At 47.4% G+C, this 19,545-nt stretch overlaps 1 protein-coding gene across 1 annotated transcript in view; it reads left to right on the top strand.

Annotated features, from left to right (window-relative positions):
• The window catches only part of LOC115137565 (protein WWC2-like), a 51,133-nt gene that overhangs the window by 29,666 nt on the left and 1,922 nt on the right, over positions 1-19,545 (top strand). Inside the window, 15 exon segments of the mRNA XM_065024892.1 lie at positions 4,238-4,480; positions 6,059-6,148; positions 6,455-7,081; positions 7,083-7,132; positions 8,040-8,151; positions 10,098-10,184; positions 10,286-10,372; positions 14,415-14,613; positions 14,887-15,048; positions 15,712-15,827; positions 16,349-16,583; positions 16,773-16,940; positions 17,512-17,604; positions 18,199-18,450; positions 19,034-19,161. Of these exon segments, the coding sequence (XP_064880964.1) occupies positions 4,238-4,480; positions 6,059-6,148; positions 6,455-7,081; positions 7,083-7,132; positions 8,040-8,151; positions 10,098-10,184; positions 10,286-10,372; positions 14,415-14,613; positions 14,887-15,048; positions 15,712-15,827; positions 16,349-16,583; positions 16,773-16,940; positions 17,512-17,604; positions 18,199-18,450; positions 19,034-19,161 (2,649 nt within the window).

Here is a 19,545-nt window from a genome sequence, read left to right as displayed (position 1 = left end):
GGCCTTAGATGACTTTAGCATGGGCCTTAGATGACTTTAGCATTGGCCTTAGATCACTTTAACATGGGCCTTAGATCACTTTAGCATGGGCCTTAGATCACTTTAACATGGGCCTTAGATGACTTTAACATGGGCCTTAGAACACTTTAGCATGGGCCTTAGAACACTTTAGCATGGGCCTTAGATCACTTTAGCATGGGCCTTAGATCACTTTAGCATGGGCCTTAGATCACTTTAGCATGGGCCTTAGATCACTTTAGCATGGGCCTTAGATCACTTTAGCATGGGCCTTAGATCACTTTAACATGGGCCTTAGATCACTTTAACATGGGCCTTAGATGGCTTTAACATGGGCCTTAGATCGCTTTAGCATGGGCCTTAGATGACTTTAGCATGGGCCTTAGATGACTTTAGCATGGGCCTTAGATGACTTTAATATGGGCCTTAGATTACTTTAACATGGGCCTTAGATCACTTTAACATGGGCCTTAGATCACTTTAACATGGGGCTTAGATCACTAACATGGGCCTGAGATCACTTTAACATGGGCCTTAGATCACTTTAACATGGGCCTTAGATCACTTTAACATGGGCCTTAGATGGCTTTAACATGGGCCTTAGATGACTTTAGCATGGGCCTTAGATGACTTTAGCATGGGCCTTAGATGACTTTAGCATGGGCCTTAGATGACTTTAATATGGGCCTTAGATTACTTTAACATGGGCCTTAGATCACTTTAACATGGGCCTTAGATCACTTTAACATGGGGCTTAGATCACTAACATGGGCCTGAGATCACTTTAACATGGGCCTTAGATCACTTTAGCATGGGCCTTAGATCACTTTAGCATGGGCCTTAGATCACTTTAACATGGGCCTTAGATCACTTTAACATGGGCCTTAGATGACTTTAGCATGGGCCTTAGATGACTTTAGCATGGGCCTTAGATGACTTTAGCATGGGCCTTAGATAACTTTAGCATGGGCCTGAGATCACTTTAGCATGGGCCTTAGATGACTTTAGCATGGGCCTTAGATGACTTTAGCATGGGCCTTAGATGACTTTAATATGGGCCTTAGATTACTTTAACATGGGCCTTAGATCACTTTAACATTGGCCTTAGATCACTTTAACATGGGGCCTTAGATCACTAAGCATGGGCCTGAGATCACTTTAACATGGGCCTGAGATCACTTTAACATGGGCCTTAGATCACTTTAGCATGGGCCTTAGATCACTTTAACATGGGCCTTAGATCACTTTAACATGGGCCTTAGATCGCTTTAACATGGGCCTTAGATCGCTTTAGCATGGGCCTTAGATGGCTTTAGCATGGGCCTTAGATAACTTTAGCATGGGCCTTAGATGACTTTAGCAATGGCCTTAGATGACTTTAACATGGGCCTTAGATGACTTTAACATGGGCCTTAGATCACTTTAGCATGGGCCTGAGATCACTTTAGCATGGGCCTTAGATGACTTTAGCATGGGCCTTAGATGACTTTAACATGGGCCTTAGATGACTTTAGCATGGGCCTTAGATGACTTTAATATGGGCCTTAGATTACTTTAACATGGGCCTTAGATCACTTTAACATGGGGCTTAGATCACTAACATGGGCCTGAGATCACTTTAACATGGGCCTTAGATCACTTTAGCATGGGCCTTAGATCACTTTAACATGGGCCTTAGATCACTTTAACATGGGCCTTAGATGACTTTAGCATGGGCCTTAGATGACTTTAGCATGGGCCTTAGATGACTTTAGCATGGGCCTTAGATAACTTTAGCATGGGCCTGAGATCACTTTAGCATGGGCCTTAGATGACTTTAGCATGGGCCTTAGATGACTTTAGCATGGGCCTTAGATGACTTTAATATGGGCCTTAGATTACTTTAACATGGGCCTTAGATCACTTTAACATTGGCCTTAGATCACTTTAACATGGGGCTTAGATCACTAACATGGGCCTGAGATCACTTTAACATGGGCCTGAGATCACTTTAACATGGGCCTTAGATCACTTTAGCATGGGCCTTAGATCACTTTAACATGGGCCTTAGATCACTTTAACATGGGCCTTAGATCGCTTTAACATGGGCCTTAGATCGCTTTAGCATGGGCCTTAGATGGCTTTAGCATGGGCCTTAGATAACTTTAGCATGGGCCTTAGATGACTTTAGCAATGGCCTTAGATGACTTTAACATGGGCCTTAGATGACTTTAACATGGGCCTTAGATTACTTTAGCATGGGCCTGAGATCACTTTAGCATTGGCCTTAGATCACTTTAGCATGGGCCTTAGATGACTTTAGCATGGGCCTTAGATGACTTTAACATGGGCCTTAGAACACTTTAGCATGGGCCTTAGATTACTTTAGCATGGGCCTGAGATCACTTTAGCATGGGCCTTAGATCACTTTAGCATGGGCCTTAGATCACTTTAGCATGGGCCTTAGATCACTTTAGCATGGGCCTTAGATCACTTTAGCATGGGCCTTAGATCACTTTAGCATGGGCCTTAGATGACTTTAGCAATGGCCTTAGATGACTTTAACATGGGCCTTAGATGACTTTAACATGGGCCTTAGATGACTTTAACATGGGCCTTAGATTACTTTAGCATGGGCCTGAGATCACTTTAGCATTGGCCTTAGATCACTTTAGCATGGGCCTTAGATGACTTTAACATGGGCCTTAGATGACTTTAACATGGGCCTTAGAACACTTTAGCATGGGCCTTAGATTACTTTAGCATGGGCCTGAGATCACTTTAGCATGGGCCTTAGATCACTTTAGCATGGGCCTTAGATCACTTTAGCATGGGCCTTAGATCACTTTAGCATGGGGCTTAGATGACTTTAGCATGGGCCTTAGATCGCTTTAGCATGGGCCTGAGATCACTTTAACATGGGCCTTAGATGACTTTAGCATGGGCCTTAGATGACTTTAGCATGGGCCTTAGATGACTTTAACATGGGCCTTAGATTACTTTAGCATTGGCCTGAGATCACTTTAGCATTGGCCTTAGATCACTTTAGCATGGGCCTTAGATGACTTTAGCATGGGCCTTAGATTACTTTAGCATGGGCCTTAGATGACTTTAATATGGGCCTTAGATGACTTTAACATGGGCCTTAGATTACTTTAACATGGGCCTTAGATCACTAACATGGGCCTGAGATCACTTTAACATGGGCCTTAGATCACTTTAGCATGGGCCTTAGATTACTTTAACATGGGCCTGAGATCACTTTAGCATTGGTCTTAGATCACTTTACATGGGTCTCAGATCACTTTAACATGGGCCTTAGATCACTTCATAATGGGCCTTAAGTCCCATCCGATCTGACTTCAGATCAGAGCAATTAAGGGTCCATGTCCAGCCATTAAATAGTTATGCATTATCAGTCACAGGCGGTGACTTGGACGGCTGTCAGTTTCACACATTAGTGATGTGATCTGGGACCACCGTGGGCAGTTTTAGGCTCAGTGAATAAAAGGCAGGCAAACCCCTCCCCTTATGGACGGTAAATCCCTGACATTTGGGCTTTCAACCGTTTTCTAATCCGCCGGTATAGAACAGGTGTTTCTACAGAGAGCCGGCGGTAGAGTGTGGCAGCATGACAACTCCCTTGTTTACCCCTCCTCCTTTCGTAGATGTGGGCTTGCTGCTGGCTTTAGACCCCTGAGAGTGTGTGCCAGGAGAAAGGAGTTCAAGACAAGCATTTTCACTGTATTCCCTTATGAGCGCATGTGTATTTATATAAGGGTTAAAATAGACTACATGGCCAAAAGTATGTGGACACATGCTTGTCAAAAAATCATGGGCATTAATATGGAGTTGGTCCCACCCCCGTTGCTGCTATAACAGCCTCCACTCTTCTGGGAAGGCTTTCCACTAGATGTTGGAACATTGCTGTGGGGACTTGCTTCCATTCAGCCACAAGAGCATTAGTGAGGTTGGGCACTGATGTTGGGCGATTAGGCCTGGCTCACAGTCGACGATCCTATTCATCCCAAAGGTGTTCGATGGGGTTGAGGTCAGGGCTCTGTGCAGGCCAGTCAAGTTGTCTATGGAGATTGCATGGCTGTGTGCTCAATTTTATACACCTGTCAGCAACGGGAGTGGCTGAAATAGCTGAATGCACTAATTTGAAGGCGTGTCCACATACTTTTGGTGTATATAGCATCCCTACCCTCTGTTTCTGTTTCTCTCCTTCCTCCCACAGTATGGCCAACGTGCAGGTGGAACTGGCCAAGCTGGAGAGCGAGGCGTGGCCGGGGGCGGTGGACGTGGAGCGGGAACGTCTCCTCCTGGTCTCGGAGAAGGAGGAGCTCCTCAAGGAGCTGCAGTTCGTATCGCCACGGCGACGCACCCCGCAGGACCTCCAACGTCTGGAGGCCCAGAGGCTGCAGCTGGAGCAGGACCTGCAGGCCGTCAGGAACACCCCCAGCCACGCCCTGGCCCAGAGGTGAGACCCACAATCCCTGGCACCTTCCCTTTAAAAACCTGGTGGTTGCCTCACAGCTAGTCGTAGCCGTGCAGTTCCAGAAGTTTAGACAGAGGGAAGTCTAAAAAGTCCCCCGGACGTAGGCGATACATGAGGCCGTGTGTATGTAGTGTTTATGTGTGAGTGCCCCATGTGTTCCTCATTGACATCCATCAGATAACAAACAAATTGATTTGCCCGCCCACGCGGTTACGGCCTTTTGTTTTCCTAATGAACGACACAAACGCTCCAAAGGGTAAACATTGTAAGGTGCCTTTAATTACCGTTCATTAGCATACCAATTGTTACTCACCCACACACTGAACACACACACACTGTGTGGTAATTGTCTTGTTTTGGAAGCAGACTGTGCCACTGCAACATCGCGTCACATTAGAAGGCAGAGCGACTGCCGTAATTGGAAACATGGCGCTTGTATGGGTTGTAATTGTAATTACATATTGTCACACACACACACACACACACACACACACACACACACACACACACACACAAACACTACATTTGAAGAAGCCCTATAATTGTGTCTTGAGCTAATTAGGCTCTGTGTAATTGCTCGATAAATGAAGACAGTAATTAAGGTTAGTGTTCTTGAAGCTTAGTTAGTAGAATAGAGGGGATTCCTACCAGAGGGAAGGGGGCATGTTGTCTATTTAGTATTTATTAGATCAAGAAGTCTCATTGAGGTCAGAAGACCACTTTCCCAAAGGAGACCGAGATATGTGTTCTGTCCCAGACATGGATATGTGTTCTGTCCCAGACATGGATATGTGTTCTGTCCCAGACATGGATATGTGTTCTGTCCCAGACATGTATATGTGTTCTGTCCCAGACATGGATATGTGTTCTGTCCCAGACATGGATATGTGTTCTGTCCCAGACATGGATATGTGTTCTGTCCCAGACATGGATATGTGTTCTGTCCCAGACATGTATATGTGTTCTGTCCCAGACATGGATATGTGTTCTGTCCCAGACATGGATATGTGTTCTGTCCCAGACATGGATATGTGTTCTGTCGCAGACATGGATATGTGTTCTGTCGCAGACATGGATATGTGTTCTGTCGCAGACATGGATATGTGTTCTGTCGCAGACATGGATATGTGTTCTGTCGCAGACATGGATATGTGTTCTGTCGCAGACATGGATATGTGTTCTGTCGCAGACATGGATATGTGTTCTGTCGCAGACATGGATATGTGTTCTGTCCCAGACATGGATATGTGTTCTGTCCCAGACATGGATATGTGTTCTGTCCCAGACATGGATATGTGTTCTGTCCCAGACATGTTGTACCAGTAATTTTATTATTTAAAAAAAAATGTTACCTTTTATTTAACTAGGCAAGTCAGTTAAGAACAAATTCTTATTTTCAATGACGGCCAAGGAACAGTGGGTTAACTGCCTGTTCAGGGGCAGAAAGACAGATTTGTACCTCGTCAGCTCGGGGGTTTGAATTTACAACCTTCCGGTTACTAATCCAACGCTCTAACCACTATGCTACCCTGCCGCCCCAGTAATGACTTGTCTCTCTAGGTTGAAGGTGCAGGAGAGGAGACGAGTCCTGGTGCAGAGACTGGAGGAATCAACCAGACTGACCACACTGCTCCACTCTCAGCTCAAGAGGTGTGTGTGTGTGTGTGTGTGTGTGTGTGTGTGCTTCACACTTGTATCCCCATACTCAAATACACTCTTGCTCTAAGACTGCAGTTACAAAGGCAGCCATATTCTGATTTTTTTTTTTCACTAATTGGGTTTTGACAAATTATATCAGTTCTGAGAAAGATCTGATTTCAAAAGATCTGATGTGATTGGTCCAAAGGCCTGTCTAAACTCAGCCGAAGTGTTCCTCCGATACACATACATACATACTTGTTCATGGTGCGTGTGGCTGTGTGTTTAATGTGTGTTCTCTCTCTCTCTCCCTTACAGTTTGTCGGCCAGTACCCTGTCCGTCTCATCAGGCAGCAGCCTGGGTTCTCTGGCCTCCAGCCGTGGCTCCCTCAACACATCCTCCTCCCGCGGCTCCCTCAACTCCCTCTCCTCTGGAGACCTCTACTACACCCCCGCAGAACCCCCCTCTCCCCTGGACCTGGACTACCAGTGTAAACTGGACCTGCTCCTCCAGGAGCCCTTGACCCCCTCTGGGATAACCTACAGGCGGGGAGACCCCCCAGGAACTATCACCACCATCCACGAACACGAGGTGGAGAACCCACACCCACACAACACGTCGCTTCACACACACGCCGTGGGAACCGGTACCACCGACCTGGTCCCATTAGCGCCGCTGGTTGCGGTGTCCTCGAAGCCGGCCGAGCCGTCCAAGTCGGTGACGTCGCTTTCCTCGAGGTCGTCGTTGTCTTCTCTCTCGCCGCCGAGCTCGCCGCTGGTGCTGGAGGGGGTCGGTGCGTTCCCGTCGGCGGGCCCACAGGACTTTGGGGACGGCGACGTCGGTCTGGTGGTGTCGGACTTTTGCAGTCTCAGCCTGGGATTCTACGACGGCCAGGGGATGGGGATGTTTGAGCCGGAGACGGGGGAGAGGGACAGAGGAGGGGAGGGGGAGGGAAGGGAGAGGGGCACTGGCCACCCTCAGAGAGAGTATTACAGGTGAGACGTTTGCTCTGTTCAAATTCTTCCTTTCTTTTTTTTGTGAACAATGTTTTTTTATTGGGTCACAAGGGCAATACAATCATACAAATAAACTATTACACTTTCCCCACCCTTTTTATTTATTTTGTATTTTTTTTTCTACAATTCCAAACATACCCCTGGTGGACCCACCCAATCCACAACCTTGGACAACCCATTATATATATATATATATATATATATATATATATATATATTTGCTAATACAACACCGTCAAGTAAACATTTGACATCACACACCTACATCATATCCAACAGTTTAGAGTTTTCTGAGGTGACTACTTTCCGTGTTTCCAGAGAGCTAGGACTGGCTTTATTCATACGGGAAATTCTTCCTTTCTTTCTTCCTCCCTTCATTGGAATTTACCACTGATTAGAAATGCCTTGCGCTGCATGGCGCAACGCTGCCACCTAGCAGCTCAAAATGGAGCTGCACTGAAACAGCACACATTCCCATCGCCAGTCCTCCGGTTCCCCGAACACCACACATTTGTATTGTATCCCCGAACAAATACTCTGCATTCAACTCAAGGGCTTGATGATTAGTTGACAAGTTGAATCAGGTGTGCTTGTCCAGAGTTACAGCTAAAAGGTGTACTGGTGGAGGGACTGGAGGAGTGGAGTTAGGAAACGCTGAATCACTCATGCTGAGTTTATAGGCTCCCATCACATCTATGGCTTACGCCTCGGATGTGTCTCATAGATATGCGAAAACACTTCATTTTTTTCCTTTTTAAAAAATTGAATGAATGAACCGATGCTCATTGACAACGCTTTTCTCGAGGACTTTGCAAGCAGAGCTGCAGCCACCCGCGCATATCAACTCTGGTGTCTTACTTCATGTCTTCGTCTGTGTTGTTGTCAGACGTGGACCTCCAGAGGCCGGGGGAGGACAGGCCCACCTGTGTGTCAGCAGCCGTGTCAGACGAGTCTGTGGCCGGGGACAGTGGGGTGTACGAGGCCTCTAATGTCAAACGGTGGGTCACACTCACTTCCAGCTCTTTTCATTATTTCGATCGATCGCACTCGCTCTCTCTTCAGCACTCTCCATCTCTCCCTTCGCCTGCCTTTCATTTTCAACCTCTGCCCCCCTCGTCCTCAACCTCTTCCCCACCTCTCCTCCCTCTCTCCTTTATCTTGAGGTATTGCTGTTCCCAATAGTGTTGGTCCACACTAAGGGTCATGATGGATCTTTTAACCTCCTATTCCTCTCCTTTTTCTCCATTTAACTGAATGCCTGCGATGTTTGGTGCAAGATGTGATAATAAAATCACAAGACCTCAATTAAAACACCAATCTGAAGGCTCCTCAACTCACCAGACACACACACACACACACACAATTAGCTTCGTCTCTTTTGTATCACACAGTTGGAGAGAAAGCTAAATCTGATCTTTAATGACTGAATGTAAGGAACCCTGTCTGTTTGTCAAACGATAGAGATGTTTGAGATGCAGACACAGTTCTGTTGCCCAGTTGTGTCTTCCTAATTAGAGTGCATAGGCTCTGTTGCCCAGTTGTCTCCCTAATTAGAGTGCATGGGCTCTGTTGCCCAGTTTGGCTGTTCGTGATTAGAATGGCCTCATTGATGTCTGTTTTTCCACACTAAAAATGCTCCTATGGTCAAACTCTTTCATCTCTTGCCCCCTAAAGGGGTGCTTTGATGCTGATCCCTTCAACCAGTGTGGTGTGGACTGTCTCTCTCAGCTAGCTTTTTCCCTCCTTCCCTCGCTCCCCTTTTCTCTCTTTCTTCCTCTCTGTCACTTGCTCTCTTTCTCTGCTTGCTCTTTTTTTTCATACCCTCTTCTCCTCCTGTCCTCCCTTGCTCTCCCCTTGATTTGATTTAATTAGACGATGAGCCAAGGGCACCTTTTCCACTCTCTCTCTCGCTCTCTCCTCTGCTCCCTCTTGTCTCTCTCCTCTCCTCTGCTCCCTCCTGTCTCTCTCCTGTCTCCTCTTCTCTGCTCCCTCCTGTCTCTCTCCTCTGCTCCCTCCTCTGCTCCTCTCTGCTCCCTCCTGTCTCCTCTTCTCTGCTCCCTCCTGTCTCCTCTCCTCTGCTCCCTCCTGTCTCTCTCCTCTGCTCCCTCCTGTCTCTCCTGTGTCCTTCCTGTGTGCTTCCTCTTGTCTCTCTCCTCTGCTCCTTCCTGTTTCTCTCCTCTGCTCCCTCCTGTCCTTCCTGTGTCCTTCCTCTCCTCTGCTCTCTCCTGTCTCTCTCCTCTGCTCCCTCTTGTCTCTCTCCTCTGCTCCCTCTTGTCTCTCTCATCTGCTCCCTCCTGTCTCTCTCCTGTCTCTCTCCTCTGCTCCCTCCTGTCTCTCCTGTGTCCTTCCTGTGTCCTTCCTCTGCTCCCTCTTGTCTCTCTCATCTGCTCCCTCCTGTCTCTCTCCTGTCTCCCTCCTCTCCTCTGCTCCCTCCTGTCTCTCCTGTGTCCTTCCTGTGTCCTTCCTCTCCTCTGCTCCCTCCTGTCTCTCTCTGTGCTCTTCCTGTGTCCTCTCTGTCTCTCCCTCTTGTCTCTGCTCCCTCTGCTGTCTCTCTCCTCTGCTCCTCTCTCCTCTGCTCTCTCTCTCTCCTCTGCTCCCTCCTGTCTCTCTCCTTCCTCTGCTCTCTCCTCTGTCTCTCTGTCTCTCTCCTGCTCTCTCTCTGCTCTTTCCTGTCTCTCTCCCTCCTGTCTCTCTCCTCTGCTCTCTTCCTTGTCCTTCCTCTCCTCTGCTCCCTCTTGTCTCTCTCCTCTGCTCTCTCCTGTCTCTCTCCTCTGCTCTCTCTTGTCTCTCTCCTCTGCTCTCTCTTGTCTCTCTCCTCTGCTCCCTCTTGTCTCTCTCCTCTGCTCCTTCCTGTCTCTCTCCTCTGCTCCACCTCCGTTCTCTGTTTTATATTCCAGACGTTCTTTTTGATTGGTAATAATGAAAAACCTGCTGTGTATGTCAGTAGGTCAATGGAGTCTGATGAACCGGTGGTGTATCTGGACGATGAGCCTGTCCTTCCTGAGTCTGCCCAGGTCCAGATAGGCCTGAAGTAAGAATACAAACACACACACACACATTAAGCTACGCAATGTCTATAATTCCATCCTACCATGCTTTCGGACAAATTAAAGATAGTGTTGTTGTTTACAGATATGATGCTGCCAACTCCAGTTTTGTCATGGTGATCATGCAGCTGCAAAACCCTGCTGCCCTGTCAGTCCCCTCCACTACCAGAGTGTGAGTATTCACCCATTCATCCATTCATTCGTCCAGTCACTCATTCATTCCATCTTTCCTTTCATTCATTCGTACATGTGTGTGAACTAACTAGACTCTGTCAGTGTTGAGTTGACACAGACAGCATCGCAGCGTGTTACAGACCACGTGGACTTTGAGAGTGCCGCTGTGCTCAGCCTGTCAGTGTTGAGTTGACTTGGCACCTGGAGGCGTTAGAGCTGCTCTGGGTACATGTGTCAATGTTGAATCTAGAGAGCTCAATACTGAGCTGGCTTTATTTATTTCATTTCAACTTTATTTAACTAGGCAAGTCAGTTAAGAACAAATTCTTATTTACAATGACGGCCTACCAAAAGGCAAAAGGCCTCCTGCGGGGACTGGGGCCTGAGATAATAAATAAATAACGTAAAAATATAGGACAAAACACACATCACACCTCCAGCGAGTGGTGCAGATGGCCCTGGAAACTGGGACCGTGCTTTCACCAATCTATGACATCTACTGGAAACGACCCCATCATCATCAAGGACCCCACACAACCCGGCCACAAGCTGTTCACTCACCGTCGGGCAGACGGTATCAGAGCATGAGGTCTGATACCAACAGGCTCAGAGTTTCTATCTACAAACCATCATACTGCTGAACACTTGAACTGGACTGACCACCTGCTCTGATTCTTTGTACCTTGACACACATTCACAAACATACACACATCTATACATACACACATCCACACACACATCACAACTGCTGCTACCAGACTCCTATTATGATTGCTAAATACCGCACAATTTAAACACCCCCCCCCCCCCCCCCCCCCCCCAAATCAAATCAAATGAATTTATATAGCCCTTCGTACATCAGCTGATATCTCAAAGTGCTGTACAGAAACCCAGCCTAAAACCCCAAACAGCAAGCAATGCAGGTGTAGAAGCACGGTGGCTAGGAAAAACTCCCTAGAAAGGCCAAAACCTAGGAAGAAACCTAGAGAGGAACCAGGCTATGTGGGGTGGCCAGTCCTCTTCTGGCTGTGCCGGGTGGAGATTATAACAGAACATGGCCAAGATGTTCAAATGTTCATAAATGACCAGCATGGTCCAATAATAATAAGGCAGAACAGTTGAAACTGGAACAGCAGCACGGCCAAGTGGACTGGGGACAGCAAGGAGTCATCATGTCAGGTAGTCCTGAGGCATGGTCCTAGGGCTCAGGTCCTCCGAGAGAGAGAAAGAAAGAGAGAATTAGAGAGAGCACACTTAAATTCACAGAGGAGACCGAATAGGACAGGAGAAGTACTCCAGATATGACAGACTGACCCTAGCCCCCCGATACATAAACTACTGCAGCATAAATACTGGAGGCTGAGACAGGAGGGGTCAGGAGACACTGTGGCCCCATCCGAGGACACCCCCGGACAGGGCCAAACAGGAAGAATATAACCCCACCCACTTTGCCAAAGCACAGCCCCCACACCACTAGAAGGATATCTTCAACCACCAACACCACAAGGCCGAGTATAGCCCACAAAGATCTCCGCCACGGCACAACCCAAGGGGGGGCGCCAACCCATACAGGAAGATCACATCAGTGACTCAACCCATTCAAGTGACACACCACTCCTAGGGACGGTATGAAAGAGCCCCAGTAAGCCAGTGACTCAGTCCCTGTAATACCGTTAGAGGCAGAGAATCCCAGTGGAAAGAGCGGAACCGGTCAGGCAGAGACAGCAAGGGCGGTTCGTTGCTCCAGAGCCTTTCCGTTCACCTTCACACCCCTGGGCCAGACTACACTCAATCATATGACCCACTGAAGAGATGAGTCTTCAGTAAAGACTTAAAGGTTGAGACCGAGTTTGCGTCTCACACATGGGTAGGCAGACCATTCCATAAAAATGAAGCTCTATAGGAGAAAGCCCTACCTCCAGCTGTTTGCTTAGAAATTCTAGGGACAATTAGGAGGCCTGTGTCTTGTGACCGTAGCATATGTGTAGGTATGTACGGCAGGACCAAATCAGAGAGATAGGTAGGAGCAAGCCCATGTAATGCTTTGTAGGTTAGCAGTAAAACCTTGAAATCAGCCCTTGCCTTGACAGGAAGCCAGTGTAGGGAGGCTAGCACTGGAGTAATATGATCATTTTTTGGGGTTCTAGTCAGGATTCTAGCAGCCGTATTTAGCACTAACTGAAGTTTATTTAGTGCTTTATCCGGGTAGCCGGAAAGTAGAGCATTGCAGTAGTCTAACCTAGAAGTGACAAAAGCATGGATACATTTTTCTGCATAATTTTTGTACAGAAAGTTTCTGATTTTTGCAATGTTACGTAGATGGAAAAAAGCTGTCCTCGAAATGGTCTTGATATGTTCTTCAAAAGAGAGAGCAATGAAAGTTAATTATGTTTTCGAATGACATCCCCAAGAGGTAAAATATATAGTGAAAACAATAGTGGTCCTAAAACGGAACCTTGAGGAACACCGAAATTTACAGTTGATTTGTCAGAGGACAAACCATTCACAGAGACAAACTGATATCTTTCCGACAGATAAGATCTAAACCAGGCCAGAACTTGTCCGTGTAGACCAATTTGGGTTTCCAATCTCTCCAAAAGGATGTGGTGATCGATGGTATCAAAAGCAGCACTAAGGTCTAGGAGCACGAGGACAGATGCAGAGCCTCGGTCTGTTGCCATTAAAAGGTCATTTACCACCTTCACAAGTGCAGTCTCAGTGCTATGATGGGGTCTAAAACCAGACTGAAGCAACCAGACTGCCCCCCCCCCCCCTTCCCCAAAACACGTGTAAATATCGGACAATAAATTGTGCCTTCCCGTATTATACTGATGCAAAAATGTCTATTATATTCTACTGAGCCTTTGACCTTATGTTCCTATTCTTATCTTGTATTATTTCTTATTGTTGTTGCATTGTCCAGAAGGAACCTGCAAGTTAGCATTTCATTGGACCTCGAAGCCAGTTCCACTGCATTTTTCATTGTTCCCCTCTAATCAGGGACTGATTTAGACCTGGGACACCAGGTGGATGCAATTAATTATCTGGTAGAACAGAAAAGCAGCAGGTTTCGGACCTCGTAGGGTAAGAGCTGAATAGCGCTGGTGTATACCATGTGTATCCCGTACACACGACTAATAAAGCTTGAGAGACACACACACACTTGCCCTTACATCACACAGGTGTGTCTTGTCTACTCTCTGCAGGGGTGAGTGGGCTCTGTCATGTTATTATTTATCGAGACCCCTCGCGGCTTTCCCTCCCGCCAGCAGCCCCTTTTCCTGTTTCTTTTATGGCTGACAAAAATGAAAAATGAAGTTAATCCACCCTCTCATGTTCCCAGGCTTGAAAAGGCATTCGTGTCCAATCGAACAGCGGGGAAACGCCTTTGAATCCCTCACACAACATTCAGCTGGAATATCTCCCCCCAAAATATGATACAACTTAGCAGGTGGTATCTAGGCGTTTTAACTCTGTTATTTATTATTTTTTTTTTTCTTCAACCAAACTTCCTTCATCGTATTCTCATTCAACTCATTTGAGTGAAAATTTGGTCTCCTTTGTAGTTTGTGAAATATGCATATGCAGATGAGTCTGCTGCGTGGGGGTTCGTTTGCGGGTGAGAGGAAAGGAATCTTGCAGAGAGGGTTTTTTTCCCGGGAAGTGTTTGAGTCAATGTTAACTGGAGCAGAGAGAGAAATCCTCAAAGATGCTCGAGGCCCTCTGGCCGGAAGCTACAGAACAGCAGGCAGAAAGGGAAGAGCACACATCTCAATAACACAACACACCAGAGGTAACCAGCCTTTATCCCAACAGTCCCCAGGCCACATTCACTTTTCCAACCTACTGCCTCTGTCTCCACATTAACTCTCCGAGTTTAAGAATATTATGTTGTTACTGGACGACATGACCTCAACAACATTGAAATGTCTTCTTCTAGAACTCAAAGTTCCTTGTGAAAATGTCTCGTTTTCATTTGAAAGTTTTTTTTGTATAACTCTCTTTTCTCTCTCCCTCCTGCCCCCCCTCCTCCCCAAAAGATACATCCGGGTGGCGCTCCTCCCATCTTCCAGTGACATCAGCAGTCTGTTCAGGACCCGTGTGGTGCCCGTGGCGCTGCCCGACAGCGTGACGTTCAACGAGGTGTTCAGGGCGGCCGCGCCGCACGGCGTCCTCCGGCACAAGACGCTCCGCGTCGACGCCTGCACCGTGGGTCCTGGACGCACCGAGGACTGTCTGGTACGTACACAACGCACAGCACAAACCCACTTACCAACAGGCTTTGAGCACCTACCAACACTCAGTTAACTAAATACAGAGCTGACACTACACCTCCACTGTAGAATTCCCACACAACAACATATTGCTTGCTTATAACAACGTCACCCATTACGACTGGGACAGGGTCAAGAATGTGACCAAAGATGGGCAGACGAACTGACAGACACTTTCTCGCGCACACTCTGTCACTTTTTGTCATTATCTTTCTCCTGACCCTCTCTCTCTCGCTAGGCTGGAGCCCATGTGAGTCTGGGAGAGCTTCCAGTGAGTGGGGATATGACCCGTGTGTGGTACAACCTGTTGACCAGTGAGAGGACCAGAGAGATAGAAGAGGCCAGCCAGGAGAGACCTGGCCCTGGGCCAGAGCAGCACCCTGCAGGGCCCGTGGACATGGTGAGTCCTCCTCCACCACTTCAGACCACTTAACACTGCCTGCCTCAGTCTACATATTTCTGGATATTCCCACTTCACTTTGATTGGAAATGAGTTCAAATTCACTGCTGCATGCAGGTTATGTTATGCAGAATATGCATTCTATTCTACTGAAGGGGAAATGACTAGTGGAGGCCTCAATCGCCAAGCTGTATCGGCCTCAGATGGCAGCACACGAAAATCAAATGGAAAGTGGTTGTTGTAATTTGACCCCCTTTTTCTCCCTAATTTCATGATATCCAATTGGTAGTTACGATCTGGTCTCATTGCTGCATCTCCCCAACGGGCTCGGGAGAGGCGAAGGTCGTGTTATGTGACCTCCGAAACAGGACCTTCCAGGCCGCGCTGCTTCTCAACACACTGTTCGCTTAACCCGGAAGCCAGCCGCACCAGTGTGTTGGAGGAATCTCCGTTCAACTGACGACTGAAGTCAGCTTGCAGGCGCCTGGCATGCTACAAGGAGTCGCTAGAGTGCGATGAGCCAAGGAAAGCCCCCGGGCCAAACCCTGCCAGGCCGCTGAGGCAAATTGTGCGCCACCCTATGGGGCTCCTGTGAGACAGCCGGCCGAACCCCAGGCTGAAGTGGCGCCTCGTTCCAATATTGTGTTGTGTGTATGTTGTCAGGATGCGGTGTCGGCCCTGCTGCAGAGGACCTCCAGCGAGTTGGAGGCTGTGGAACAGGAGCTGGCCTTGGAGGAGAAGGAGAGAGCGAGCCAGCTGGACATGGATGGACACCAATGGTACTGACCCACTGTCCCTCACAGCCTACTCTTTTTACTACCATTACAAACACCATTACTTTCAGGACACACACACATATCACAGTTGGAGAGGCAGGGCCACCTGGGGATGGACAGAGACCAATGGTCCTGACTCGTCCCTCACAGGTGACACTTTATAACCATTACAAACACCTTTTGACTTGGTGGGAGGTCTGTCGATGTGACCTTGGGCAGGGCGCTTGGTCCTGGTTGCTCCTGTGGGTCACTCTGGATGGGAGACGGTTAGATGACTGAATGGAATGTAAATGTTGAGTGGCTTCACTGCAGGTAGATTGTATGTTTTAATATTCAATTAAACATTTAAAATACTTTTTTAAAAACACCTTAGGGGGACATTTTCCTCTCGTAAAAACACATGTCCGTCTTACTTTCAAGACGTACAACATGGCTACATCAACATTTGACTCAAATATACCAGCCAGGCAGGTTGTATTGCATGTAACAATATGGCTGACCCCTGACCTCTACTCTCATGACAGGCTGAGCATGCTGGGAGAGGACAGCCCTCAACTGGTCCTCGGACTGGAGGAGGAAGAAGAGGGGGAGGAGGAGAGGAAGGATTCTGTCAAGGCAGAGAAGAGGTTTGCTGGCTCTGGGCAGGCGTACGGAGGGGAGGAGAGGGAGGAGAAGTGTCGAGAAGAGCCAGCCAGAGAGGAAGAGGAGGAGAGGAGATGTAAAGAGAGACGCCCTCAGGCAAATAAAGGACCAACGCTGGTAAGCCACGTGTGCTCTGACACACACACACACATCCAGCTGAATGAAGAAATCTGGCCTCAAAGAGGTGTGTTTAATGTGGAACCCAGAGCCATTACATCTAGACACACACACACACACCTCAAAAAGTCCACTTTTATTTGGTGAACCCACATCTCTGTAGCTGTAATATACTCTAACCTTCTCCAGGTGGATGCGGAGACTAACACAGAGATGTGTGGTGTGGCGGTGAGGCCTAAAGACAGACCCAGCCTGGGACCAGGACCACGCAGCGCTCAGAGAGGCTTCGTACGGAACAGTATGATCATGAGGTCTCAAACCTTCTCCCCTGGGGAGCGCAACCAGTACATCTGCAGGGTGAGTGAGTTGTATACATACAGTGAGCACCATAATTCATTGGACAGTGACCCTTTTTTTTGTTATTTTGGTTCTGTACTCTAGCACTTTGAGTTTGAAAGAATACAATGACAATGAGGGAGAAGTGCAGACTGTCAGCTTTAATTTGAGGGTATTTTCATACAAAATAACAAAACAATGGTCACTGCCCAATGAATTATGGTGCTCACTGTACATGCACACACACACACTGAAATGTGTAAGTACTGCATGAATTTAGCTCTGACAGGATTTACATTTACAGCACACAGAGAGGGAAACAGTTCTTACAACCCCAGTTGAAACCCCAGTTGGAACCCAGTTGAAACCCCAGTTGGAACCCAGTTGGAACCTAGTTAAAACCCCAGTTGGAACCCCAGTTGGAACCAATGGGTAGAGGTGTCATTTTTTAGATACAGAAACTCACACACCCCAATCCCAGACCAAAGACCAAACTACCACAGAGCTTTCCCAGACTAACAACAGTGGATGTTTCTGTTCTCTACTCTTCCCTCTCTCTTCCCACTCTCTCCATCTCTCCTTCTTCTTACAGTTGAACCGGAGCGATAGCGACAGCTCCACATTATCCAAAAAGTGCCCGTTTGTCCGGAACACCTCGGAGAGACGCAGCCTACGGGTTAAGAGGGTGAGTTTAACATGTGTCCTCTCTTTATCTTGCACTCGGTTTCAGTTAACTTCATGGTGGTGTTTTGGTCAATAAAGGGGGCCATTTTCATCAGGCAAAAGAGCACAGATCTTTGCAATAAATACCATGAAACTCATCATAATCTGAAGAGCAATGTTGAGAATGTTCTTCAACAATGTGCAATATATTCCATACAATACCTCCAATAGAAGTCCAATGTTTTACAATATATGGCAGCCGATACTGGATAAAATGGTCTAGTCCCGCTTCATAACTGGGCTGATGATCTGCTGCTACTCTGCGCTGTACTCTACTCCATATTTATTTTGGGTTTAGCTAGACTGATTGTAATTTCTACATGCTGTCTTCTTAACAGCATTTACATTTTCTGGGATATATGAGTTAAGTTTGGTTATGTCCTCTAAATATGCCATTCCAGTCAACAGTACCGTACACTGAATGTCAATGTATCTTTGTCTTCTTTTTTTTATTGGAAAATAATAAACATATTATTAAAAAAAAATTAAAAAACTATCTGTAGTATAAGGAACTAACTATTTAGGCATTGCTCTTTCATTCTCTCTCTTCCCTCAGACCCTGTGCCAGCCGGTGGTGGTGCGGAGGCGTGGCGGAGCCGGGGAGACAAACACCCGGACCTCCCTGGACTTGGAGCTGGCCCTCCAGGCTTCGCGAACGCGTCAGAGCCGTCTGAACGACGAGCTCCAGGCCCTGAGGGACCTGAGGGCCCACCTGGAGGCCTTGAAGGCCCGGGGAGAGACGGAGCTGCCCGAGTCCGTGCTGCACGACCACCGGTTTCACAGGCTGCTGGAGCAGGCCGAGAGACAGGCACGTGGCTGGATAGACATATGATAGATACAGTATGCACATGCATAAACACTGCTAATGTCCAGCTGCGATAGAAGGACTAGGCCAAGGCCATTCGACATCACCATGTTTTGGAATGGTTTGAATGGCACTCAGGATCTGGTGGCTTGTGTAAGAATACCCTCTACCCCTTATGCCCCTCCAGGCACAATACCATGCCATGATGCCATCAGCCACTCTCACTAATAGCAGCTAACGGCGGTCAATGCCAGGTCTCTGGCCCCAGGTTCTCTCAAGCTTGATTAGCTTGATTAGGCACTGAAGATACTTAATGGCTGTATAATCTGGTGCTGTTCGCTTTCACCTGAAGTGACCCTTAAATAAAACGTTGCCCAGGTCGCAACTTGAATAGTAAGATTTGGCATAAAGAATGAAACCATTAGTTTGCAGAATCCACATCAGTCGGAAAACACTATCCTGCATTTCAGAGCAACTGAAGTCAAATGCTTTCTTGCTCTCACTTTTATGAAATTCTCTCTCCAATCTATCAGTCTCTCTCATTCAATGAACACTTTCTCTGTCTCCCTCCCTCCCTCCGTCCCAGGCGGAGCAATCTAAGGAGCAACAGCGTCAGGAGCAGCGGGCTGAGAAGCTGATGAGGAGGGCCTCCAAAGACGTGTGTCGGCTGAGAGAGCAGAGCCAGAAGGTCCCCCTGCAGGTCCAGTCTTTCAGGTGAGACAGACATTCCTTCGTCCAGCCCTTATTCCTTTATGGACAACTATTTGACCATAGGGTTTGAACTGTTTGTATCTTGTCTCGCCATCTTGGATAAATGACCCTACTGGTCATGTAAGCCCTGTTTATACCTGCCGCTAACATGCGTCCTGATCTTGTCCTGATCTTGTCTGTTTACACTTAGAAGATCTGATCACAATCAGAACACAATACTATACGTATTTTAATCGTTTACACCTGTTAAAAAATATGGGCACAATCAGAATGTGAACAAGATCATGTTAGAACCAGGTATAAACAGGCTATAGTCTCTGAACTTGTTATGCTCCATCCTGATAGGCCTTGATGGTCAGGTTACTGTAAAAGCACTTTGTGAACAAC

Source organism: Oncorhynchus nerka, linkage group LG11 (genome assembly GCF_034236695.1).
Source record: "Oncorhynchus nerka isolate Pitt River linkage group LG11, Oner_Uvic_2.0, whole genome shotgun sequence".
Lineage (NCBI taxonomy): Eukaryota > Metazoa > Chordata > Actinopteri > Salmoniformes > Salmonidae > Oncorhynchus > Oncorhynchus nerka.
The sequence above is the reverse complement of the archived record's forward strand: the minus strand, read 5'-3'. Positions and strand labels throughout refer to the sequence as shown.